We start from the raw sequence: 26,214 nt of genomic DNA on the forward strand, positions 1-26,214 counted from the left end.
AACAGGTTTGTCAGACGTGATGTCCCCCTGACGAAGCTGTGCTGACTTAGCCCTGTTTTACCATGCACCTTTCCCACAACCTCATCCTTACGAACTCTGAAACTTTACTAAGGTCAGCCTAATCAACCGATTAGATTAGATTAGGCTATTTACAGTGTGGAAACAGGCCCTTCGGCCCAACAAGTCCACACCGACCCTTCGAAGAGTAACCCACCCTAACCTGCACATCCCTGGGCCCTATGGGTAATTTAGCATAGCCAATCCACCCTCACCTACACATCCCTGAACACTATGGGTAATTTAGCATGGCCAATACACCCTAACCTGCACATCCCTGAGCACTATGGGGCAATTTAGCATGGCCAACCCACATTAACCTGCACATCTTTGGACTGTGGGAGGAAACCGGAGCACCCAGAGGACACCCACACAGATACGGGGAGAACGTGCAAACTCCACACAGTCGCCCCGAGGCTGGAATCAAATCCGGGAGTTTGGTGCTGTGAGGCAGCTGTGCTAACCACTGAGCCACAGTGCCACCATCTGTTGGTCTTTGGCAGTTCTCCCTCTAACTGTTCAAAATACCCCAAAACATCGGATCGTTTCACTGGTTTTAATATTACCAAAATGCTAAATTCAAGTTTGATTGGATTTTGGTATCTTGGAGCATAATTTAAATCGATTGGCCAAATTTGAATGTGTTTTTGTTTCATGGCAACCAGCTGCAGCTGTTCATTTTGACCAAGTGTTACCTTGTTCGGGACTCTCTGTGCTTTGTCAGTCCTTGTTAGCTTTTCGACTCTCTTAAAGGCACAGTACACACCTACACCTTCATAACACTTTATTGTACAGCATAGTTAAAACACAATACAAGAAAACACAGCTTAGCTGTAACTCTATCGAAACACTTAACAAAATATCAGATACAGTAACTATTACTAATTAACATTTCCAATGTAGTAACATCCCAGGCAAAGAAAAATTCAGTAAAATAGATTGTCTCAACTCTAGTGGTTCAAGAGGAAAACATTAAGACAAAACTCTGAGAGAGAGAGAGAGAGTAGTAGGGAGAGATGTACTGCAGCTTCCAAATTCTGCTCAGACCCCAGCAACTGAAAAACTAAAAACCCTGGTTCTATGGGAGCTTGACCCCACCCAGCCAGGCTGCTCCTATTGTTCCAACTCTTAAAAGAAAAACCAAAGCCTCACAAGCTGTTTATGGGATTTTGGAAGGCAGCTTGTCACCTCTGCCTTAAACCCTCTCCTCAAACATGAACAGGACAAAAAAAACCTCTTAAAGCCATTGTATTGTCACAGCATTCACCTTTCTAACCAAAATCCTGGGATCCATCTGGTTTTGGAGCCAACACTATTGGCGATCTTCAGACTAGGTTCAGTCAACTCTGAATTTCTCTGGGCTTAAGCTCTGGGTATGCTTTCCTTTATTGGTCAGAGTATTGAGTACAGGAGTTGGGAGGTCATGTTGCGGCTGTACAGGACATTGGTTAGGCCACTGTTGGAATATTACGTGCAATTCTGGTCTCCTTCCTATCGGAAAGATGTTGTGAAACTTGAATGGGTTCGGAAAAGATTTACAAGGATGTTGCCAGGGTTGGAGGATTTGAGCTACAGGGAGAGGCTGAATAGGCTGGGGCTGTTTTCCCTGGAGCGTCGGAGGTGGAGGGGTGACCTTATAGAGGTTTATAAAATCATGAGGGGCATGGATAGGATAAATAGACAAAGTATTTTCCCTGGGGTGGGGGAGTCCAGAACTAGAGGGGCATAGGTTTAGGGTGAGAGGGGAAAGATCTAAAAGAGACCTAAGGGGCAACGTTTTCACCCAGAGGGTGGTACGTGTATGGAATGAGCTGCCAGAGGATGTAGTGGGGGCTGGTACAATTACAGCATTTAAGAGGCATTTGGATGAGTATATGAATAGGAAGGGTTTGGAGGGATATGGGCCGGGTGCTGGCAGGTGGGACTAGATTGGGTTGGGATATCTGGTCGGCATGGACGGGTGGGGCCGAAGGGTCTGTTTCCATCCTGTACATCTCTATGACTCTACTGATGTTGATCATCAGTCCTGACCCTCCTATGTCTCTTTAATGTAGCGTATCTCGACAAAGCGTCTCGTCCTTCCTCAGTAATCTCACCATATCTAACCATCCTCTGAACACAAGAACAGTGTCTAACTGCCCCAGTATTTCCCTGTTAGCGAGTTGAGTCTGTGGCAAGATGTACCTAGAAGAGGGATTTGCTCGGATACATTTCTCAGCCTGGTGACGAGGTGTCGATCCACGGTCATGTCTTTTGTTTTGAAAGGAAGCATGAGAGTGGGGGTTGCATTCAGACTCACACAGACCCAGCACTTTCGTTGTTGCTTTCAGTTCTTTCAATTGGGGTCCCCTCGATACAGCTCTCTGGATTCATTCTGTCGACGTCCCTTCCTCCTGGGCTGGAGGTGAGAGAGCAAGTGAGGGAAATACGTTCCGCTGAATTTGCCTTTGCCAGAGGGAGGTTGCGTTTGTGCTGTGTTGGAACAGTTTTGACGAACAGTCGTTAAAACGCACGTTTTGTTAAGTGTTTCGATAAGAGTTCAGGTTATGCTGATTCTTACTTGTTTCGTATTTTAGCCGTGGTGTAAGGATAAAGGGCATTTTTACTTCAAGAGCTCGACCAACATCTGGAATGCAGCGCCCGACACTGGTCTTTCAATAAGCGTGAGTTGCCTCAGGACATTCGGTATGTCCACAAGGACCCTCACTAACCTTTTCAGTTGCACCGTCTGGGTGTATAATGGCCTGGTGTGGCATGTTCTCTGCCCAGGAGCGGAGGAAACGACAGAAAATGGTGTGTACCACCCAGACCTTGCACCCATTCACACGGCTCTCTGTCAACATCGTCACTCTTTGTTATCCTCCACGACACTTACAACCTCTTCATCCTCTTGCCCACACCCTTTCAACACGTTTATCTGACATAACAGATTTTTTTTTCTCCTCCAATCAGGAGCTTTAATCAGTTAATGACTTCACTCGCCCTCTTGACTACTTCATATGGACCAATGAATTTTACTATCGGAGTTTCACTTTGTAAAGGCCAAAATTTCATCTGCTTGAAACTCTCTTGAATGCTTATCTGCCTGCGAGCCTTCTAAATCTTCCTGGCTCAGAGGTCGGGACACTACCACTGTGCCTCAAGACTCCAAATTGTCTCGGTGTTCTGGCTTTCGTGAGCAGGGGGATCGAGTTTAAGAGCCGCGAGGTTTTGCTGCAGCTCTACAAGTCCCTGGTGAGGCCACACTTGGTCTGGTCGCCCTACTCTAGGAAAGATACAGGGGCTTTGGAGAGGGTGCAAAGAAGGTTTACCAGGACTGGAGGGCTTGCCTTATGAAGAAAGGTTGACTAAGCTCGGACTTTTCTCTCTGGAGAGAAGGAGGAAGAGAGGAGACCTGATCGAGGTGTACAAGATAGTGAGAGGCATGGAGGGAGTCAATAGCCAGAGACTCTTCCCCAGGGCAGGGCTGACTGATATGAGGGGGGGGTCTTAGTTTAAAATATTAGGAGAAAGGTATAGAGGAGATGTCAGAGGTTGGTTCTTTACGCAGAGAGTTGTGAATGCATGGAATGCGTTGCCAGCTGTGGTGGTGGAAGCAGAGACATTGGGGACATTTAAGCGACTGCTGGGCATGCTCATGGAGAGCAGTGAGTTGAGGGCTGCGTAGGTTATTATATTTTACATTAGGATTAAATCTCGGCACCACATCGTGGGCCAAAGGGCCTGTTCTGTGCTGTACGTTTCTATGTTCTATGGTTTATTTCCTTTATCTAAGTAACTAATGCGTCATATCCAACTGCGGCTTGTCCACAATCTCAAAAGACGTTCACATCCTTCCACCCTCCCCTACATGTTCCTGTCAGTCTTTCCAAAGCCTTGGAAATGTCATCCAACATTGAGGAATCATCTACCTCCTTCAACAACTTCTTCCTAATCCATTTTAACTGAGCTCTAACCTCCTGACTGTAAATCTATTCAAGTGAGCGAAGTCCAGTTGATTCATTTGGAAAAACCTCCCGGCGCAAATAACAAACACCAATCCTTTGACCCAGTCCTGTTCGTGTTTGGGAAGATTCTGCTGAGAACGGTGATGGTGCCTTTCCAAAGCTCCCCGTGTTTGTGCTTAGTCTAACGAAAACTGTTGATGTGGAGTTAAGCCCCTCGATTGGGGGGTCTAGATTAGAGCGGTGCTGGAAAAGCACAGCAGTTCAGGCAGCATCCGAGGAGCAGGAAAAGCGACGTTTCGGGCAAAGGCCCTTCATCAGGAATACAGGCAGCGAGCCTGAAGGGTGGAGAGAGAAGTGAGAGGAGGGTGGGGGTGGGGAGAAATCTAGACTCTGGTTCCCAGCATGTAACGAGGTGAAAGACTGTGTGAATCTCTCCACTATTAACCTGGATCTAATCATCCTTAAAAAAAAAGCCTCTGGTTATTGAGTTATCATACCCGCAGTTATGACGACTTGTGGTTTGCTCGCTGAGCTGGAAGGTTCATTTTCAGACGTTTCGTCACCATAACATCTTCAGTGAGCCTCTGGACGAAGCCCTGCTGGTGTTTCCCGCTCTTTATTTATATGTTTGGGTTGGTGATGTCATTTCCTGTGGTGATGTCGCTTCCTGTTCTTTTTCTCAGGGGGCAGTAAATGTCTTTGTTGATAGTTGGAATGCCATGCTTCTAGGAATTCTTTTTCTGGATGTCTTGACGATTTACTGATGTCCTGCTTTTGTTGTTGGGAACAGTCTGACTCAATCCATTAATATTCGACCAAAAAATGCTTCCGCAACTGCTTTAGGACTCAAGGGTGCTGCTCTGGTCTGATGACACGCCGTGGTTTTCATACCAACTAACAGACACGACACGTTTCACAGAATTCGTTCACTTTAATGAAGTCCTCGCCATGTGTAATGTTACGACATGGGGTAAAGCCCTCTGCTCATTTAATCCGGCCACACAGAAAAGATTTGCCCCGTGCTGTAATCTGTTTACAATTCGAGGGGCAAAGAGCTATCCCAGAAGTCACTATTTCAAGTAAAAATCAAAAACTTTATTCTTTAAGTCTAACAGCAAATATTAATGAACAACTCCTCTCTCTTAAACCTACATTTTACCTCCCCCTCTACAATACTACTCTGATTAAAAAAATCTCAGTTAAGATAAAGAAAAACGTATTTCAAAACCAGTCAGCTTTCGGTTCTTCTCTGTATTCTTGCCTTCTTCTTGGGATTCTGTTTCCCAGGATAAAGGTTCCTTTCAGAGAGCAGATCCTTCTGCAAATAGCCCTGTTGGTGCTAGCTGCTCTTTGCTGCTCAGGCTAACTATTCAAAATGTCTGATGTTTATCCCCCCAAAACATCGGAATGTTTCATTGGTTTGATGTCATCCAGATTAGTAAGGTGCAAATTCCACTGGCCTTTTGGATCTGGGGCATCGTTTGAACTGAGTGGCCGAATTTTGAATTTATTTTTGTATCCTGGCAACACATCACCAGATTCAATCCAAATGTTACATCTAGAAATGTTCAGCGCACTTTGTGCTCATCAGAAATTTCAGCTGCCTTGAAGGTACAGTATTCCTGTATGCCCTGAAGTTGTGTGCTACTCTCAGTTTCTTGTTCTGAAATCCACACCACTATTTGACTGAATCCATTAATGTTCAACTAAATAATTCTTCAGCAACTGCTTTAGGGCTCAAAGGTGCTGCTCTGGTCTGGTGACACGCCGTGGCTTTCATACCAACTAACACACATGACACACCATCCATTCATCATTGGTAGGTTTCCACGTCCTCAACCATTTCTGATACATTAACTCTGGAATCCCTTCTGCCCCTCAAAGTGAGGTGTCTGTGTGCCAACTTCCTTAACTGTGGATCTTGCTTCCTGAGCCTCAATTCAAGCCCAACACCTCCTTTGAATTCTCCTCGTTCGAAGCAAATATTTTGAGCCAGAGGTAAGAAACAAATGCATGAACTGTGTTACAACACAGCACTGTTAACTAAACCGAAAACCCAGAAAAGCTTGCCTCGCCCTCGTAATCTGTTAAAACAAGAGTGACAGAGAGCTCCCAAATTCCACTATTTAAAGAAAGTAATATCAATTTAATTTTTAACTCTCAAATTGAACATTAAACAACAACTATTCACAACTCTCAGCACCCCTTTCTCTTAACTGCTTATTACCTGCCTTCAACTCTATAACAATATGCTGTTCCGATAAAACACTTATTAAAATTACATCAACTTCATCTCAAAACCACACAACACCTGTTGTCTTCGGTGTCTGTCTTCTTTCGGCTGAAGATCTCTCTGGGTCATCTTCTTTCTTTTTACTGTGAATATGTTTCATATGAAAAAGGTACCTTTGATAGAGAGTGTTTCAATCGTTGGGATGTCTCTCTCTCTCAAAATGGCAGTTGCTCTGTCTGATTTTCAAAATGCCTGCCTTTTTCATACCCCCAACCAATGGTTTGATGTTGGCGAAACAATAAACTCAAACGCGATTGGGTCTTAGTATCCTGGGGCATAAATTTAAACTGATCGGTTAAACTCGAATTATTGTCAAGACAGCAACCATTTTATTTCACAGCCGAATGTTACACATTTTCAATTTTCCAGTCGACTCATCATGATAGGTACGTGTAAGCTCTCAGTGCAGAACAGCATTCACTCTCTCTTAAAGGTACAGTACATGACTTCAACTTCACAATTGTTAACATCTAACTCTACCCACCGAAGCTCTAATCTTCTCGCATAAACTTACAGACGGATGCCAATAGTCAATCAAATCACTGATGTTTGCGGAGGTTTAATGGCCTCAGCTTCCGGAATGGCTTGACATTATCGCTTTGCTTCCTCGGATTTTCTGTTCTCCAATCTCCCTTCTCTATTCACATTGTAGGAGGCACAGGGCGATTGGCACTGCAACCACAGCATTCTGTTTGCCACTGGCTCGTGAAACAGCTCACAGCATCTGGTCACAATTCCCACATCAATCCGCCAGCCTCTGTACGATCACCGACCGAGCAGTCAGCTCCCCACTCCTTTCAACAGAGTAGCTTACAATGAGTTTGATTAACTTGCTTTTTTTTAAAAAAAAAACATGCAAGCAAAGTCTTCCTCGGTCCTCTGTGGTCATTCAGTCCACAATTAACAGAAAGAACGACGCGGCTTTGCAAAATTCCCTGGGTGGGAGGACAAACCACCTTCCCAGACGTTGGAAGTACGAACTCTCAAAGCGGCGAGCGAAGGGCTGGGCATCGGCGTGCCCACAGCGTATGCCATCCACAAACTGCTGCAAGAAACCAAAAGGAAAGGAAAATAAAACAACTCATTGAAATCTACGGTCCAAACAGACAGTGTGTTCCTGTTTCATCCACCCCACATAACATTAGTGTCATTGTCTGTCTTCATGTTGCTAATTGGATCGATGGGAGGCTTTAAAACGGGTGAAGCTGAAGGTAGTTTGAGATTAGCAAGTCAACTTTCTGGTCTACTTCCTATCGGAAGGCTGTTGTGAAACTTGAAAGGGTTCGGAAAAGATTTACAAGGATGTTTCCAGGGTTGGAGGGTTTGAGCTACAGGGAGAGGCTGAACAGGCTGGGGTTGTTTCCCCTGGAGCGTCGGAGGCTGAGGGGTGACCTTATAGAGGTTTACAAAGTAATGTGGGGTATGGATAAGGTAAATAGACAAAGTCTTTTCCCTGTGGTGGGGGAGTCCAGAACGAGAGGGCGTAGGTTTAGGGCGAGAGGGGAAAGATATAAAAGAGATCTACAGGGCAACTTTTTCACGCAGAGGGTGGAGCGTTGTGTTGAGGAAGTGTTGAGGATCCCTGTAGTGTCAAAACATGCCCTTTGGCCCAACAAGTCAACACCGAATCTCCGAAGAGTAACCCATCTAGACATGATCCATTGCATTTACCCCTAATGTATCTAATTTAGCGTGGGCAATCCACCCCAACCTGCACATCCCTGAGCACTATGGGTAATTTAGCATGGCCAATCCACCCTAACCTACACATCCCTGAGCACTATGGGGTAATTTAGCATGGCCAATCCACCCTAACCTACACATCCCTGAACACTATGGGTAATTTAGCATGGCCAATCCACCCTAACCTACACATCCCTGAACACGATGGGTAATTTAGCATGGAGGAGAAAGTGAGGTCTGCAGATGCTGGAGATCAAAGTTGAAACTTTATTGCTGGAACAGCACAGCAAGTCAGGCAGCATCCAGGGAACAGGAGATTCGACGTTTCGGGCACAGGCCCTTCTTCAGGATTCCTGAAGAAGGGCCTGTGCCCGAAACGTCGAATCTCCTGTTCCCTGGATGCTGCCTGACTTGCTGTGCTGTTCCAGCAATAAAGTAATTTAGCATGGCCAATCCACCCTAACCTGCACATCCCTGAACACTATGGGTAATTTAGCATGGCCAATCCACCCTAACCTGCACATCCCTGAGCACTATGGGGTAATTTAGCATGGCCAATCCACCCTAACCTACACATCCCTGAACACTATGGGTAATTTAACATGGCCAATCCACCCTATCCTACACATCCCTGAACACTATGGGTAATTTAGCATGGCCAATCCACCCAAACCTGCACATCTTTGGACTGTGTGCAAACTCCCACACAGTCGCCTGAGGCTGGAATCGAACCTGGGTCCCTAGCGCTGTGAGGCAGCAGTGCTAACCCAGTGGGCCACCATGGCGAAGGTTAGAGGGATATGGGCCAATTGCTGGTAAGTGGGACTAGATTAGGTTGGGATATCTGGTCGGCATGGACGAGATGGACCGAAGGGTCTGTTTCCATGCTGCACATCTCTACGATTATAAGCTGTCACCTTTTTGCTATGATTTACAAGCACGTTGACTGCGATAAATAGGTTTTCTTTGTTCATGGCTTGCTATGCATATTCTTATAACTGGAATTAAGCTAGTTCTACTCAGTAGTTTAACCAAACTTTCACATATGACTGAGCTCGAAACCCCGGTGAGTCGTGACAAACATAATTTATACGGAATGGTTCAGCAGTACGTGATGAGGTTATGGTTTTAACTGGCGGCCAGACTTGGAGAAGGGCTCAAGAGTCCCACATTCTGCGGTTGGTATTGCCAGGAAACCCTGGGTGTGTCGGAGAGGACTTCCACAGTGGGCAATTCTCTCTCTCTCTCCTGAAAAAGTCAGGAGTCTTAAAAAGCAGGTCCAGTGGAAAATACCCACCTCCGTCTCCCACGGAAGTGTGTACAGGAAACTGAGGAAATAAAATACCAAATAATCTGTATTACCTCATAAAACCTGGCAATGATGCTCAAAGACCCAGGTCCAACTGACTGACCACTGGAACTGGTGAGGTCTGAAGATTTTCCCTCATTTTTCCGTGGTCAGCACTTCGATCTCGTCAACAGAAAACTCGGGCAACGAGAGGTCATCCTGTTTTTGATCCTCTGAGTACAAAACCTTGGCTCCATTGTTCCCACACTTGTTAAAAGAAAATCTCATTCCCACACTCTCATTCCTTGTGTGAACATCTTTGCAGTTATGGGGATGGAGTGTAGCTCCAGAATGCAGTTTTGTTGTTCACCTGTTTGACCAGAATTTCAGCCTCTGGCCCCTACACCCTTCCCGATCTTTGTCACCACCTACCTCCGGCCACTGCACACTCCCTCCCTCACTCTGTCATCCCCTCCAGTTCCTTCATCCTGCCCGGTCTCTGTCGCTCCCTCCTCCATCAGCCCCCACACCCCTGACTGTATCGGTGAAGCCCTCTCAGCCCCTACGCCCCTCCACTTATCCCGGTCACCCCCCTGTCTCTGTAACGCACCCCTCCCTATCTGTAACCCCCTCCAGCCCCTACACCCCCTCCCTATCTCTGTAACCCCCTCCAGCCCCGACACCCCTCCCTGTCTCTGTAATCCCCTCCAGCCCCTACACCCCCTCCCTATCTCTGTAACCCCCTCCAGCCCCGACACCCCTCCCTGTCTCTGTAACCCCCTCCAGCCCCGACACCCCTCCCTGTCTCTGTAACCCCCTCCAGCCCCTACACCCCCTCCCTATCTCTGTAACCCCCTCCAGCCCCTACACCCCTCCCTATCTCTGTAATCCCCTCTAGCTCCTACACCCCCTCCCTATCTCTGTAACCCCCTCCAGCCCCGACACCCCTCCCTGTCTCTGTAACCCCCTCCAGCCCCTACACCCCCTCACTATCTCTGTAACCCCCTCCAGCCCCTACACCCCTCCCTGTCTCTGTAACCCCCTCCAGCCCCTACACCCCTCCCTGTCTCTGTAAACCCCTCCAGCTCCTACACCCCCTCCCTGTATCTGTAACATTAGGTTGCAAAGAGTGGGAGGGGTGTACATGCTGAGAGACATTACTGAGATGTCAAGGGTTATCAGTGCTGGGGTTAGGTGACAGGGCTGAGGAGAGATGTGTGTGCTAGGAACGTGAGAGATGAGTGAGGTGTGTCTGCAGGAGGAGGGCAACAGAGAGATTTGCAAATAGGGTCAGACTATTGAAAAGGAAGTGATGCTGGGCAGACTAAAGCTGATATAAACACAGACTGTGCACAGTTAGATAGAGATCAACAGATATCGTCACAGAATCAGACCCACACACGCTCATCGATACGTGTTCGGTGGATTTCAATATTTTATTCATTTGCTTACATACATATATCCAATTGATTAACACAAGCTATGGGATATAATCAGATCCTGTTCACCATCCATATCATTTCAGCAAATCTCTCTCTCTCTCAGGGACCCTGTTTAAAGAGGGAGTGTCTCTTTCTGTCAGGGACCCTGTTTAAAGAGGGAGTCAGTCTCTGTCTGTCTGTCTCTGTCTCTCTCAGTTAGGGACCCTGTTGAATGTGGGACCTTCACAGTCAAAGATCTGAGCCAAAAAGAAAATGATGTTCCCTCTGCCTCCCTCCCTCTCATGCGCCAATCCAAACGAACTGGTGATCATTTTAATGAGGAGTGGACTGGAGGCAGTGACGTCAATGGATTGGACACCCCTACACAATACTGACATACCTCAGACTGTCAGCGGTGGGTCATTACAGAACATGATAGCTTGTGAATCCAAGCGTGACTCTCAGATGTGGAGCCAGCGACTGGACATCAACACTGTACTAAATGCTTCAAAGGTCAACTACAGATTGCATTTCACAAAGTGCCACAACAAAGTGATATACAACAACATTCACTACATCACACTAGGAGCACCGTGCACAGTTCTGGTCTCTATATCCCTCAATTAGACCACACTTGGAGCACCGTGCACAGTTCTGGTCTCTATATCCCTCAATTAGACCACACTTGGAGCACCGTGCACAGTTCTGGTCTCCGTATCCCTCAGTTAGAGCACACTTGGAGCACCGTGCACAGTTCTGGTCTCCGTATCCCTCAGTTAGAGCACACTTGGAGCACCGTGCACAGTTCTGGTCTCCACATCCCTCAGTTAGACCACACTTGGAGCACCGTGCACAGTTCTGGTCTCCGTATCCCTCAGTTAGACCACACTTGGAGCACCGTGCACAGTTCTGGTCTCCGTATCCCTCAGTTAGAGCACACTTGGAGCACCGTGCACAGTTCTGGTCTCCGTATCCCTCAGTTAGACCACACTTAGAGCACCGTGCACAGTTCTGGTCTCCGTATCCCTCAGTTAGAGCACACTTGGAGCACCGTGCACAGTTCTGGTCTCTATATCCCTCAGTTAGACCACACTTGGAGCACCGTGCACAGTTCTGGTCTCCGTATCCCTCAGTTAGACCACACTTGGAGCACCGTGCACAGTTCTGGTCTCCGTATCCCTCAGTTAGACCACACTTGGAGCACCGTGCACAGTTCTGGTCTCCGTATCCCTCAGTTAGACCACACTTGGAGCACCGTGTACAGTTCTGGTCTCCGTATCCCTCAGTTAGACCACACTTGGAGCACCGTGCACAGTTCTGGTCTCCGTATCCCTCAGTTAGACCACACTTGGAGCACCGTGCACAGTTCTGGCGCCCACGTACCTTGATGCAATGACCAGAACCCAGGGGGCGATCATCATAAGGCAGTCACTGACAAATCCAATTGGAAATTCAGGAGAAAACCTTCATCCAGAGAGCGGGCGAATATGGAATACATTCCGACATGGAGTGGTCAACGGTTAGTCACAGAGGGAAGAAATGGTGGCGATGAGACACTGCTGGAGTTGAGGGAAAGATTGAGGGTTCAAGGAGGTTTCATGTGGAGTCGGGAAAGGGAACAGAGTGGATTGACCAAATGGCCCGGTCTTGGTGTTGTGATAATGTCCTCGCCTTTTGTAGAGTGGCGAGTTTCTGATGCTCCCTATTCTTCTTTCTTGTTGACGGTATTCCAGGATTCTGACCCAGCCACACTGAAGGGAACGGCGATATATTCCCGAGTCGGGATGGTGAGGGGCTCGGAGGGGAACTTGCAGGGGGGGGCTGGTGTTCCCATGTACCTGCTGCCCCTTGTCCTTCTGGATGGAAGTGGCCGTGGGGTTTGGAAGGTACTGCCTGAGGGTCTTTGGGGAATTTCTGCAGGGCATCTTGTAGATGGTCCACACCGCTGCTACTGAGCGTCGGTGGGGGGGGGGGGGGCGGTGTTTGTGGGTGTGGGGCCAATTAAGTGGGGGGCTGCTTTGTCCCTGGATGGGGTCAAGCTTCTTGAATGTTGTTGGAGCTGCCCCCATCCAGGGGCAAGTGGGGAGTATCCCCTGACACCCTCCTGACCTGGGCCTTGTAGATGGTGGGATTGGGTTTTGGGGCAGAGTTAGGAGGAGAGTTACAGGATTCCCAGCCTCTGACCTGCTCTTGTAGCCGCTGGGTTTATGTGGAGAGTCCAGTAGGGTTTCTGGTCAATGGTAACCCCCAGGATGTGGGGATTCAGTGATGGTAACACCACTGAATGTCAAGGGGCGGTGGTTAGATTGTTCTGTATTGGTGATGGTCATTGCCTGGCACAGATGTTCCTTGCCACTTGTCGGCCCGAGCCTAGGTACTGTCCAGACCTTGTTGCATTTGAGCACGGACTGCTTCAGGATCTGAGCAGTCGCGATTGGTGCTGAACACTGTGTAATCATCCCCCCTTCGGCCCTTATGGTGGAGGGAAGGTCATTGATGAAGCAGCTGAAGGTGGTTGGGGCCTAGGACACTCCCCTGAGGGACTCCTGCAGAGATGTCCTGGAGCTGAGCTGACTGACCCTCCAACAACCACGACCAACGTCAATCAGGTGGAGAACTGCTGCCTGACCAACCGGCATCAGCCTCTTCGTGCGGACACCACCAGCCCAGAAGGGACCGAAGACGTTTCACTCCACCCAAAGTGTGACCTTTGATTTGTCTCCACAGATGCTGCCAGACCTGCTGAGCGTTTCCAGCAGCTTCAGTTCCTGTTTCGGATTTACAGCATCCCCAGCTCTTTTCGGTTTGTTTTTATTCAGAAAGAATTGGGTCTGTCCAATGAGACAATTGACAAATGACCAGAGCACTGTGGGACTATCAACAGGTCACGTGACGCAAAAATGGGCCGACATCATCGAACCCGAATAGTTTGACCCCACTAAACTTCAGAGGGCGGAACGTTTCGTTCCGTTGCAGGACAGGAGAGACAGAGAAGAATGGCGCAGGTCAGACAGAGATGGAGGGTGAATCGTGGTCAGAACAGAAGTCCCGCTCCAAAGCGTTGCACCACACAGCACTGAGGGAGGGCCGCGCTGTCGGAGGGTCAGTGCGGAGGGAGGGCCGCGCTGTCGGAGGGTCAGTGCGGAGGGAGGGCCGCGCTGTCGGAGGGTCAGTGCGGAGGGAGGGCCGCGCTGTCGGAGGGTCAGTGCGGAGGGAGGGCCGCGCTGTCGGAGGGTCAGTGCGGAGGGAGGGCCGCGCTGTCGGAGGGTCAGTGCGGAGGGAGGGCCGCGCTGTCGGAGGGTCAGTGCGGAGGGAGGGCCGCGCTGTCGGAGGGTCAGTGCGGAGGGAGGGCCGCGCTGTCGGAGGGTCAGTGCGGAGGGAGGGCCGCGCTGTCGGAGGGTCAGTGCGGAGGGAGGGCCGCGCTGTCGGAGGGTCAGTGCGGAGGGAGGGCCGCGCTGTCGGAGGGTCAGTGCGGAGGGAGGGCCGCGCTGTCGGAGGGTCAGTGCGGAGGGAGGGCCGCGCTGTCGGAGGGTCAGTGCGGAGGGAGGGCCGCGCTGTCGGAGGGTCAGTGCGGAGGGAGGGCCGCGCTGTCGGAGGGTCAGTGCGGAGGGAGGGCCGCGCTGTCGGAGGGTCAGTGCGGAGGGAGGGCCGCGCTGTCGGAGGGTCAGTGCGGAGGGAGGGCCGCGCTGTCGGAGGGTCAGTGCGGAGGGAGGGCCGCGCTGTCGGAGGGTCAGTGCGGAGGGAGGGCCGCGCTGTCGGAGGGTCAGTGCGGAGGGAGGGCCGCGCTGTCGGAGGGTCAGTGCGGAGGGAGGGCCGCGCTGTCGGAGGGTCAGTGCGGAGGGAGGGCCGCGCTGTCGGAGGGTCAGTGCGGAGGGAGGGCCGCGCTGTCGGAGGGTCAGTGCGGAGGGAGGGCCGCGCTGTCGGAGGGTCAGTGCGGAGGGAGGGCCGCGCTGTCGGAGGGTCAGTGCGGAGGGAGGGCCGCGCTGTCGGAGGGTCAGTGCGGAGGGAGGGCCGCGCTGTCGGAGGGTCAGTGCGGAGGGAGGGCCGCGCTGTCGGAGGGTCAGTGCGGAGGGAGGGCCGCGCTGTCGGAGGGTCAGTGCGGAGGGAGGGCCGCGCTGTCGGAGGGTCAGTGCGGAGGGAGGGCCGCGCTGTCGGAGGGTCAGTGCGGAGGGAGGGCCGCGCTGTCGGAGGGTCAGTGCGGAGGGAGGGCCGCGCTGTCGGAGGGTCAGTGCGGAGGGAGGGCCGCGCTGTCGGAGGGTCAGTGCGGAGGGAGGGCCGCGCTGTCGGAGGGTCAGTGCGGAGGGAGGGCCGCGCTGTCGGAGGGTCAGTGCGGAGGGAGGGCCGCGCTGTCGGAGGGTCAGTGCGGAGGGAGGGCCGCGCTGTCGGAGGGTCAGTGCGGAGGGAGGGCCGCGCTGTCGGAGGGTCAGTGCGGAGGGAGGGCCGCGCTGTCGGAGGGTCAGTGCGGAGGGAGGGCCGCGCTGTCGGAGGGTCAGTGCGGAGGGAGGGCCGCGCTGTCGGAGGGTCAGTGCGGAGGGAGGGCCGCGCTGTCGGAGGGTCAGTGCGGAGGGAGGGCCGCGCTGTCGGAGGGTCAGTGCGGAGGGAGGGCCGCGCTGTCGGAGGGTCAGTACTGAGGGAGCGCCGCACTGTCGGAGGGTCAGTACTGAGGGAGTGCCCCGTATTGTCGGAGGGTCAGTACTGAGGGAGTGCCGCACTGTCGGAGGGTCAGTACTGAGGGAGTGCCGCACTGTTGGAGGGTCAGTACTGAGGGAGTGCCGCACTGTTGGAGCGTCAGTACTGAGGGAGCGCCGCACTGTTGGAGGGTCAGTACTGAGGGAGTGCTGCACTGTTGGAGGGTCAGTACTGAGGGTGTGCCGCACTGTCGGAGGGTCAGTACTGAGGGAGTGCCCCGTATTGTCGGAGGGTCAGTACTGAGGGAGTGCCGCACTGTCGGAGGGTCAGTACTGAGGGAGTGCCGCACTGTTGGAGGGTCAGTACTGAGGGAGTGCCGCACTGTTGGAGCGTCAGTACTGAGGGAGCGCCGCACTGTTGGAGGGTCAGTACTGAGGGAGTGCTGCACTGTTGGAGGGTCAGTACTGAGGGTGTGCCGCACTGTTGGAGGGTCAGTACTGAGGGTGTGCCGCACTGTCGGAGGGTCAGTACTGAGGGAGCGCCGCACTGTTGGAGCGTCAGTACTGAGGGAGTGCCGCACTGTCGGAGGGTCAGTACTGAGGGAGTGCCGCACTGTCGGAGGGTCAGTACTGAGGGAGTGCCGCACTGTCGGAGGGTCAGTACTGAGGGAGCGCCGCACTGTTGGAGGGTCAGTACTGAGGGAGCGCCGCACTGTTGGAGCGTCAGTACTGAGGGAGCGCCGCACTGTCGGAGGGTCAGTACTGAGGGAGTGCCCCGTATTGTCGGAGGGTCAGTACTGAGGGAGTGCCACACTGTCGGAGGGTCAGTACTGAGGGAGTGCCGCACTGTCGGAGGGTCAGTACTGAGGGAGTGCCGCGCTGTCAGAGGGTCAGTACTGAGGGAGTGCCGCGCTGTCGGAGGGTCAGTACTGAGGGAGGGCCGCGCTGTCGGAGGGTCAGTACTGAGGGAGGGCCGCGCTGTCGGAGGGTCAGTACTGAGGGAGTCCCGCGCTGTCGGAGGGTCAGTACTGAGGGAGGGCCGCGCTGTCGGAGGGTCAGTACTGAGGGAGGGCCGCGCTGTCGGAGCGTCAGTACTGAGGGAGGGCCGCGCTGTCGGAGGGTCAGTACTGAGGGAGTGCCGCACTGTCGGAGGGTCAGTACTGAGGGAGTGCCGCACTGTCGGAGGGTCAGTACTGAGGGAGTGCCGCACTGTCGGAGGGTCAGTACTGAGGAAGCGCCGCACTGTCGGAGGGTCAGTACTGAGGGAGTGCCGCACTGTCGGAGGGTCAGTACTGAGGGAGTGCCGCACTGTCGGAGGGTCAGTACTGAGGGAGTCCCGCGCTGTCGGAGGGTCAGTACTGAGGGAGCGCCGCACTGTCGGAGGGTCAGTACTGAGGGAGCGCCGCACTGTCGGAGGGTCAGTGCTGAGGGAGGGCCGCATTGTCGGAGGGTCAGTGCTGAGGGAGTGCCCCGTATTGTCGGAGGGTCAGTACTGAGGGAGTGCCGCACTGTCGGAGGGTCAGTACTGAGGGAGTGCCGCACTGTCGGAGGGTCAGTACTGAGGGAGTGCCGCACTGTCGGAGGGTCAGTACTGAGGGAGGGCCGCACTGTCGGAGGGTCAGTACTGAGGGAGGGCCGCACTGTCGGAGGGTCAGTACTGAGGGAGGGCCGCACTGTCGGAGGGTCAGTACTGAGGGAGTCCCGCACTGTCGGAGGGTCAGTACTGAGGGAGTCCCGCACTGTCGGAGGGTCAGTACTGAGGCAGTGCCGCACTGTCGGAGCGTCAGTACTGAGGGAGTGCCGCACTGTCGGAGGGTCAGTACTGAGGGAGTGCTGCGACCCTCCGGTGAGCTTGCTGTAGGAGAGGAACGCCCTGTGTTGTGGGACAATGACTGGCTCGTGTATTGCCGCCAACTCTGCCCACCATCTTACCGGGTCCTGTCTGTACGAACAGGTGAACAGATGGGGACTGAAATCTCCCCTTTGCCATGAGCCATTCCCAAAATAACCTGGCTCTCACTCTCTCCAGAATATCACCAGGACACCTCTTCAGGTTGCTCTGCGGTGACCTTGGCCTCCCTCAGTCATGCTGTAACCTCCCGTGACCCTCCGTCTCTGTCACTGGGGTCCACGCCTCCCTCTCTCTGTCTCCCTCTCCGATCCTGTCCGTTTCCGATATGTTGCGTGCTGCTCGATTCCCGCTGCTCCGGGAGATTCCGCCGGCGCCGGCTCCATCGGGATTTCCAGTGGCCCCTGTGCGTGACCCCCCTGCCTGCCCGCAGAGGGGGGACATGCCAATCCCAGATGGCGTGGAACCGAACACCTTGTGGTGTACTCCGCCCCCTTTTCCCGTGACCCCCCCCCACCCCCAATCCCTGGAGTGTTGCCTCACCCGGAACGCCGCGATGTCAGAATTCCGTGGGTCCACTCAACAGACTGTGACGCTGAAGCCATACTGGAACTTGCCCTTCATGTGGTCCATGAAGGCGCCCAGGGCAAAGGTCAGAGGTAAAGGGGCGAGTTTCTTCTCCAGGACGCCCCCCACGACCCAGTTGCTGTCCAGGGAGCCTGCGGGTCAGAGGTGAGAGGTCAGCTCCTGCAGGTCACCCCTCCTCCCGTCCCGCCTGCCTCCCTCCTGGTAACAAGGGAACACCCGTGCGCTCAACTGAAGACACCTTCCCTCGTTCCTCAACCTTCTCCCTCACCTTCCCAAACACTGTGGGACTCTGTCGTTAAACAGGGGGCTGCATGGCAGCTCAGTGGTTCGTGCTACTGCCTCACTGCACCAGGGACCAGAGCTCGATCCCAGACTCAAGTGACTCTCTGTGTGGAGTTTGCACATTCTCCCCGTGCCTGTACGAGTTTCCTCTGGGTGCTCCGGTTTCCTCCCACAGTCCAAAGATGTGCTGGCTAAGGTGGATTGGCCATGCTAAATTACCCATAGTGCCCAGGGATGTGCAGGTTAGGGTGGATTGGCCGTGCTAAATTACCCATAGTGTTCAGGGATGTGCAGGTTAGGGTGGATTGGTCATGCTAAATTACCCCATAGTGCCCAGGGATGTGCAGGTTCGGGTGGATTGGCCATGCTAAATTACCCATAATGCCCAGGGATGTGCAGGTTAGGGTGGATTGGCCATGCTAAATTACCCATAGTGCCCAGGGATGTGCAGGTTAGGGTGGATTGGCCATGCTAAATTACCCATAGTGCCCAGGGATGTGCAGGTTAGGGTGGATTGGTTATGCTAAATTTCCCATAGTGCCCAGGGATGTGCAGGTTAGGGTGGATTGGCCATGCTAAATTACCCATAATGCCCAGGGATGTGCAGGTTAGGGTGGATTGGCCATGCTAAATTACCCATAGTGCCCAGGGATGTGCAGGTTAGGATGGATTGGCCATGCTAAATTACCCATAGTGCCCAGGGATGTGCAGGTTAGGGTGGATTGGCCATGCTAAATTAACCATAGTGCCCAGGGATGTGCAGGTTAGGATGGATTGGCCATGCTAAATTACCCATAGTGCCCAGGGATGTGTAGGTTAGGGTGGATTGGCGATGCTAAATTACCCATAGTGTTCAGGGATGTGTAGGTTAGGGTGGATTGGCCATGCTAAATTACCCATAGTGCCCTGGGATGTGTAGGTTAGGGTGGATTGGCCATGCTAAATTACCCATAGTGCTCAGGGATGTGCAGGTTAGGGTGGATTGGCCATGCTAAATTACCCATAGTGCCCAGGGATGTGCAGGTTAGGGTGGATTGGCCATGCTAAATTAACCATAGTGCCCAGGGATGTGCAGGTTAGGATGGATTGGCCATGCTAAATTAACCATAGTGCCCAGGGATGTGCAGGTTAGGATGGATTGGCCATGCTAAATTACCCATAGTGCCCAGGGATGTGCAGGTTAGGGTGGATTGGCCATGCTAAATTAACCATAGTGCCCAGGGATGTGCAGGTTAGGATGGATTGGCCATGCTAAATTACCCATAGTGCCCAGGGATGTGTAGGTTAGGGTGGATTGGCCATGCTAAATTACCCATAGTGTTCAGGGATGTGTAGGTTAGGGTGGATTGGCTATGCTAAATTACCCATAGTGCTCAGGGATGTGCAGGTTAGGTGCACTAGTCAGGGGTAAATGTAGAGTAATAGGGTCGGGGAATGGGTCTGGGTGGGTGTGGACCTGTTCCCACATTGTGGGGATTGTATCCTATGATAAACTCTGACAGAATCACTACGTCATCAGCGCTCCCTCATGCTCGGGTCAGTCTGTTGTACATTTCCTGGACACACGCTTGTGTGTGGGGTTTCCCTCCGTGTACGCTCAGTTCGGAGCCCCGAGGCGCTGACCGCACCAGGAGCTGCGGCCTCACCTCGGAACACCATGTTTGCCTCCGGGAGGTCGAGCTGGTATCCGAACGAGAAGGCCGTCTCCCGGGTCTGAGAGCTGGCCTCAAACTCCACGCCCACCTGAACCTGCAGGGAAAGAAGGGAGCGCTCTATCAGCAGCATCCAGCACAGAGACAGACCCATCGTTCAAACATCACCCCAAACTCAACTCGTCTCCTTCCTATCAGAAAGATGTTGTGAAACTTGAAAGGGTTCGGAAAAGATTTACAAGGATGTTGCCAGGGTTGGAGGGTCTGAGCTACAGGGAGGGGCTGAACAGGCTGGGGCTGTTTTCCCTGGAGTGTCGGAGGCTGAGGGGTGACCTTATAGAGGTTTATAAAATCATGAGGGGCACGGATAGGGTAAATAGACAAAGTCTTTTCCCTGGGGTGGGGGAGTCCAGAACTAGAGGGGCATAGGCTTAGGGTGAGAGGGAAAAGATCTAAAAGGGACCTAAGGGGCAACTTTTTCACCCAGAGGGTGGTACGTGTATGGAATGAGCTGCCAGAGGATGTGGTGGGAGCTGGTACAATTACAGCATTTAAGAGGCATTTGGATGAGTATATGAATAGGAAGGGTTTGGAGGGATATGGGCCGGGTGCTGGCAGGTGGGACTAGATTGGGTTGGGATATCTGGTCGGCATGGACGGGTTGGACCGAAGGGTCTGTTTCCATCCTGTACATCTGTATGACTCTCGTCCCACCTGCCTGCTCCTGACCCATATCCCTCCCAACCCTTTCCTGTTCATGTCGTTAACCAAATGCCTTTTAAACACTGTCACGGTACCCACACCTACCACTTCCTCCACATGTGACCCATCCTCTGTGTAAAATCATTGCCCCTGATGTTACTTTTAAACCTCTCTCCTCCCACCCTAAAAATATGCCCCCCCTCTCGTCGAGAAATCCCCCACCCTCAGGAAAATACACCTGCCATTCACTTTATCTACACCCCTCAGGGTTTTATAAACCTCTATAAGATCACCCCATAACCTCCTATGTTCCACTAATAAAAGCTCCAGTCCAATCCAAACCCCCCCATACCCGGCAACCTCCTGGTAAATCCCTTCCGAGCCCTCTCCGGGTTAATAATCCCCTTCCTGTAACAGGGCGCCCAGAACTGGACACAGTCCTCCAGACGAGGCCTCACCAATGTCCTGTACAACCCCAACATGGCGTCCCCAACTCCTGTACTCCAAGGACTGAGCAGTGAAGGCAAGCGTGCTCAACGCCTTCTTATACCCCACCCTGTCTACATGTGAGACAGAGTTCACAGAATGATGTCTCTGAACCCCGAGCTCCCCCTGTTCTCCAACACGACCCAGGGCCCGACCATTAAATGGATAAATCCTGCTGGTGTGTGTTTTACCAAAATGCAGCACCTCGCATTTATCCAGAGTAATCTTCATCTGCCACTCCTCAGCCCGTCGACCCAATCGATTACAATCTCTTCTTCACTGTCCACTAGACTGACCAATCCTGGCACCACCCACAAACTTACGAACCGTGCCTTCGAGATTCTGAAGTAAAACATTTATACGACTGACAAACAGAAGGGGGACGCAGCCCTGTGGAACACTGCTGCTCAGAGACCTCCAGTCTGAAGAGCAACCCTTGGGTGATGGAAAAGGGCGCGCGCAGCTTTGGAAGAGGGGTCAGTTGCAGCGCCTCATCAGGTTCGGATCGGATGTGAGCCCACCCCACTAACCTCACCGCAGGTCCTCTGCTCAACAGAAGTCCTCCAGCAATAGGATTGACCAGGTGCCAACCGCGGTTGGAGGGGACAGAATTCCCAAGTGTCCCCAGTCCCGGCGGTGACCGGTCCTCGGGAACAGGGACGGCTCTGAGCTGATCACTCTGCCACCGAGCCCTGGAGTCTTCCCCCCCCCCCCCCCCCCCCACCCAACCACTACCCCATCCGCCATGACAGCTAAAACATCCATCAAATCGTCCGCGGGACAGGCGAGAACATGGGGAATGAAGATGCAAGTTTGACGTGCGTTCTACGGTCGCTGCACCCCACCCGATATTTACCCTCTGCCCTGCGCAAAGCCCCTCCCAGTCACTCCCATAGTCTGCCCTCACAAGGCTGGAGAAATTCAGCAGCATTTCGACGCCCCGGCTCCTTATGTTTGATTAGTTTGCACAGAGAGGCCCATACAGCTGTCACCTGCTGTCCAGCAGAGTGAGGAGAAAAGGATCAGTGTATGTGCGTCTCTGCCTCCTCCTCCTCCTCCTCCTCCTCCACACCCCCCAGCGAAATCTCGTTCGGCCTCAGCAGGAATCCCCGTTTCACAATGCCCACAGCGCGCTGCTTCACCATCGGGTTTGACTTTCCCAGGGTGGAAGGGGACAGACTCTGCCGGACATCCCTGCGTTGAGCACAGGGAACAGGTCGAACACAACACTCACCTGATTGTTGGCCCTGTGGTAGTAGCTGACGTGAGCCCCACCGCGACCGATATTCAGGGTGGCGATCCACTGAGGGGCTGGGGAACAGGAACAATCACAGACTGAGATGGACCCCGCACTTGGACACACTCCGATATACCCCACATCCCTCACTGTAACACACTGATATACCCCACACCCCCTCACTGTGACACACTGATATACCCCACACCCCTCACTGTAACACACTGATATACCCCACACCCCCTCACTGTAACACTCCGATATACCCCACATCCCTCACTGTAACACTCTCTGATATACCCCACACCCCCTCACTGTAACACTCTGATATACCCCACACCCCCTCACTGTAACACTCTGATATACCCCACATCCCTCACTGTAACACTCTCTGATATACCCCACACCCCCTCACTGTAACACTCTCTGATATACCCCACACCCCTCACTGTAACACACCTGATATACCCCACACCCCTCACTGTAACACACTGATATACCCCACACCCCTCACGGTAACACACTGATATACCCCACACCCCTCACTGTAACACTCTCTGATATACCCCACACCCCCTCACTGTAACACACTGATATACCCCACACCCCCTCACTAACACACTGATATACCCCACACCCCCTCACTGTAACACACTGATATACCCCACACCCCCTCACTGTGACACTCTCTGATATACCCCACACCCCTCACTGTAACACACTGATATACCCCACACCCCTCACTGTAACACACTGATATACCCCACACCCCTCACTGTAACACACTGATATACCCCACACCCCCTCACTGTAACACACTGATATACCCCACACCCCTCACTGTAACACACTGATATACCCCACACCCCCTCACTGTAACACACTGATATACCCCACACCCCCTCACTGTAACACACTGATATACCCCACACCCCCTCACTGTGACACTCTCTGATATACCCCACACCCCGTCACTGTAACACACTGATATACCCCACACCCCCTCACTGTAAAACACTGATATACCCCACACCCCTCACTGTAACACTCTCTGATATACCCCACACCCCCTCACTGTAACACACTGATATACCCCACACCCCCTCACTGTAACACTCTCTGATATACCCCACACCCCTCACTGTAACACTCTGATATACCCCACACCCCCTCACTGTAAGACACTGATATACCCCACACCCCCTCACTGTAACACTCTCTGATATACCCCACACCCCTCACTGTAACACCCTGATATACCCCACACCCCCTCACTGTAACACCCTGATATACCCCACACCCCCTCACTGTAACAGTCTCTGATATACCCAACACCCGCTCACAGTAACACACGGATATACCTCACACCCCCTCACTGTAACACTCTCTGATATACCCCACACCCCCTCACTGTAACACTCTCTGATATACCCCACACCCCTCACTGTAACACACTGATATACCCCACACCCCTCACTGTAACACTCTGATATACCCCACACCCCCTCACTGTAACACACTGATATACCCCACACCCCCTCACTGTAACACACTCTGATATACCCCACACCCCCTCACTGTAACACACTGATATACCCCACACCCCCTCACTGTAACACACTGATATACCCCACACCCCTCACTGTAACACACTGATATACCCCACACCCCTCACTGTAACACACTGATATACCCCACAACCCCTCACTGTGACACACTGATATACCCCACACCCCCTCACTGTAACACTCTCTGATATACCCCACACCCCTCACTGTAACACTCTGATATACCCCACACCCCTCACTGTAACACACTGATATACCCCACACCCCCTCACTGTAACACTCTCTGATATACCCCACACCCCGTCACTGTAACACACTGATATACCCCACACCCCCTCACTGTAAAACACTGATATACCCCACACCCCTCACTGGAACACTCTCTGATATACCCCACACCCCCTCACTGTAACACACTGATATACCCCACACCCCCTCACTGTAACACTCTCTGATATACCCCACACCCCTCACTGTAACACCCTGATATACCCCACACCCCCTCACTGTAACAGTCTCTGATATACCCAACACCCGCTCACAGTAACACACGGATATACCTCACACCCCCTCACTGTAACACTCTCTGATATACCCCACACCCCTCACTGTAACACACCTGATATACCCCACACCCCTCACTGTAACACACTGATATACCCCACACCCCTCACGGTAACACACTGATATACCCCACACCCCTCACTGTAACACTCTCTGATATACCCCACACCCCCTCACTGTAACACACTGATATACCCCACACCCCTCACTGTAACACACTGATATACCCCACACCCCCTCACAGTAACACTCTGATATACCCCACACCCCCTCACTGTAACACACTGATATACCCCACACCCCTCACTGTAACACACTGATATACCCCACACCCCCTCACTGTAACACACTGATATACCCCACACCCCTCACAGTAACACTCTGATATACCCCACACCCCCTCACTGTAACACACTGATATACCCCACACCCCCTCACTGTGACACTCTCTGATATACCCCACACCCCTCACTGTAACACACTGATATACCCCACACCCCTCACTGTAACGCACTGATATACCCCACACCCCTCACTGTAACACACTGATATACCCCACACCCCCTCACTGTAACACACTGATATACCCCACACCCCTCACTGTAACACACTGATATACCCCACACCCCCTCACTGTAACACACTGATATACCCCACACCCCCTCACTGTAACACACTGATATACCCCACACCCCCTCACTGTGACACTCTCTGATATACCCCACACCCCTCACTGTAACACACCTGATATACCCCACACCCCTCACTGTAACACACTGATATACCCCACACCCCTCACGGTAACACACTGATATACCCCACACCCCTCACTGTAACACTCTCTGATATACCCCACACCCCCTCACTGTAACACACTGATATACCCCACACCCCTCACTGTAACACACTGATATACCCCACACCCCCTCACAGTAACACTCTGATATACCCCACACCCCCTCACTGTAACACACTGATATACCCCACACCCCTCACTGTAACACACTGATATACCCCACACCCCCTCACTGTAACACACTGATATACCCCACACCCCTCACAGTAACACTCTGATATACCCCACACCCCCTCACTGTAACACACTGATATACCCCACACCCCCTCACTGTGACACTCTCTGATATACCCCACACCCCTCACTGTAACACACTGATATACCCCACACCCCTCACTGTAACGCACTGATATACCCCACACCCCTCACTGTAACACACTGATATACCCCACACCCCCTCACTGTAACACACTGATATACCCCACACCCCTCACTGTAACACACTGATATACCCCACACCCCCTCACTGTAACACACTGATATACCCCACACCCCCTCACTGTAACACACTGATATACCCCACACCCCCTCACTGTGACACTCTCTGATATACCCCACACCCCTCACTATAACACACTGATATACCCCACACCCCCTCACTGTAACACACTGATATACCCCACACCCCCTCACTGTAACACACTGATATACCCCACACCCCCTCACTGTAACACACTGATATACCCCACACCCCTCACTGTAACACACTGATATACCCCACACCCCCTCACTGTAACACACTGATATACCCCACACCCCCTCACTGTAACACACTGATATACCCCACACCCCCTCACTGTAACACACTGATATACCCCACACCCCTCACTGTAACACACTGATATACCCCACACCCCCTCACTGTAACACACTGATATACCCCACACCCCCTCACTGTAACACACTGATATACCCCACACCAGTCACTGTAACACACTGATATACCCCACACCCCCTCACTGTAACACTCTGATATACCCCACACCCCCTCACTGTAACACACTGATATACCCCACACCCCCTCACTGTAACACACTGATATACCCCACACCCCCTCACTGTAACACACTGATATACCCCACACCAGTCACTGTAACACACTGATATACCCCA

The 26,214-nt window shown here is 52.4% G+C and overlaps 1 protein-coding gene across 3 annotated transcripts in view; it reads right to left on the reverse strand.

Moving 5' to 3' along the window:
• Positions 1-826: 826 nt before the first annotated feature.
• Positions 827-26,214, reverse strand: part of LOC122546582 (mitochondrial import receptor subunit TOM40B-like) — a 59,209-nt gene continuing 33,821 nt past the window's right edge. For 2 of the 3 annotated variants that reach the window (XM_087981507.1, XM_087981509.1), the window contains 4 exons: positions 22,111-22,187; positions 19,683-19,785; positions 17,710-17,885; positions 827-7,342 (listed from right to left, as the gene is read on the reverse strand). In XM_087981507.1, the coding sequence (XP_087837633.1) occupies positions 17,746-17,885; positions 19,683-19,785; positions 22,111-22,187 (320 nt within the window). In that variant the 3' untranslated portion in view covers positions 827-7,342; positions 17,710-17,745. The remainder of the gene's footprint in view (positions 7,343-17,709; positions 17,886-19,682; positions 19,786-22,110; positions 22,188-26,214) is intronic. The other variant, XM_087981508.1, reaches the window with a different exon arrangement.

The sequence above is a fragment of the Chiloscyllium plagiosum genome, unplaced genomic scaffold (genome assembly GCF_037043375.1).
Source record: "Chiloscyllium plagiosum isolate Xiang-an unplaced genomic scaffold, Cpla_swu_hap1 HiC_scaffold_40, whole genome shotgun sequence".
NCBI classification, from domain to species: Eukaryota; Metazoa; Chordata; class Chondrichthyes; order Orectolobiformes; family Hemiscylliidae; genus Chiloscyllium; species Chiloscyllium plagiosum.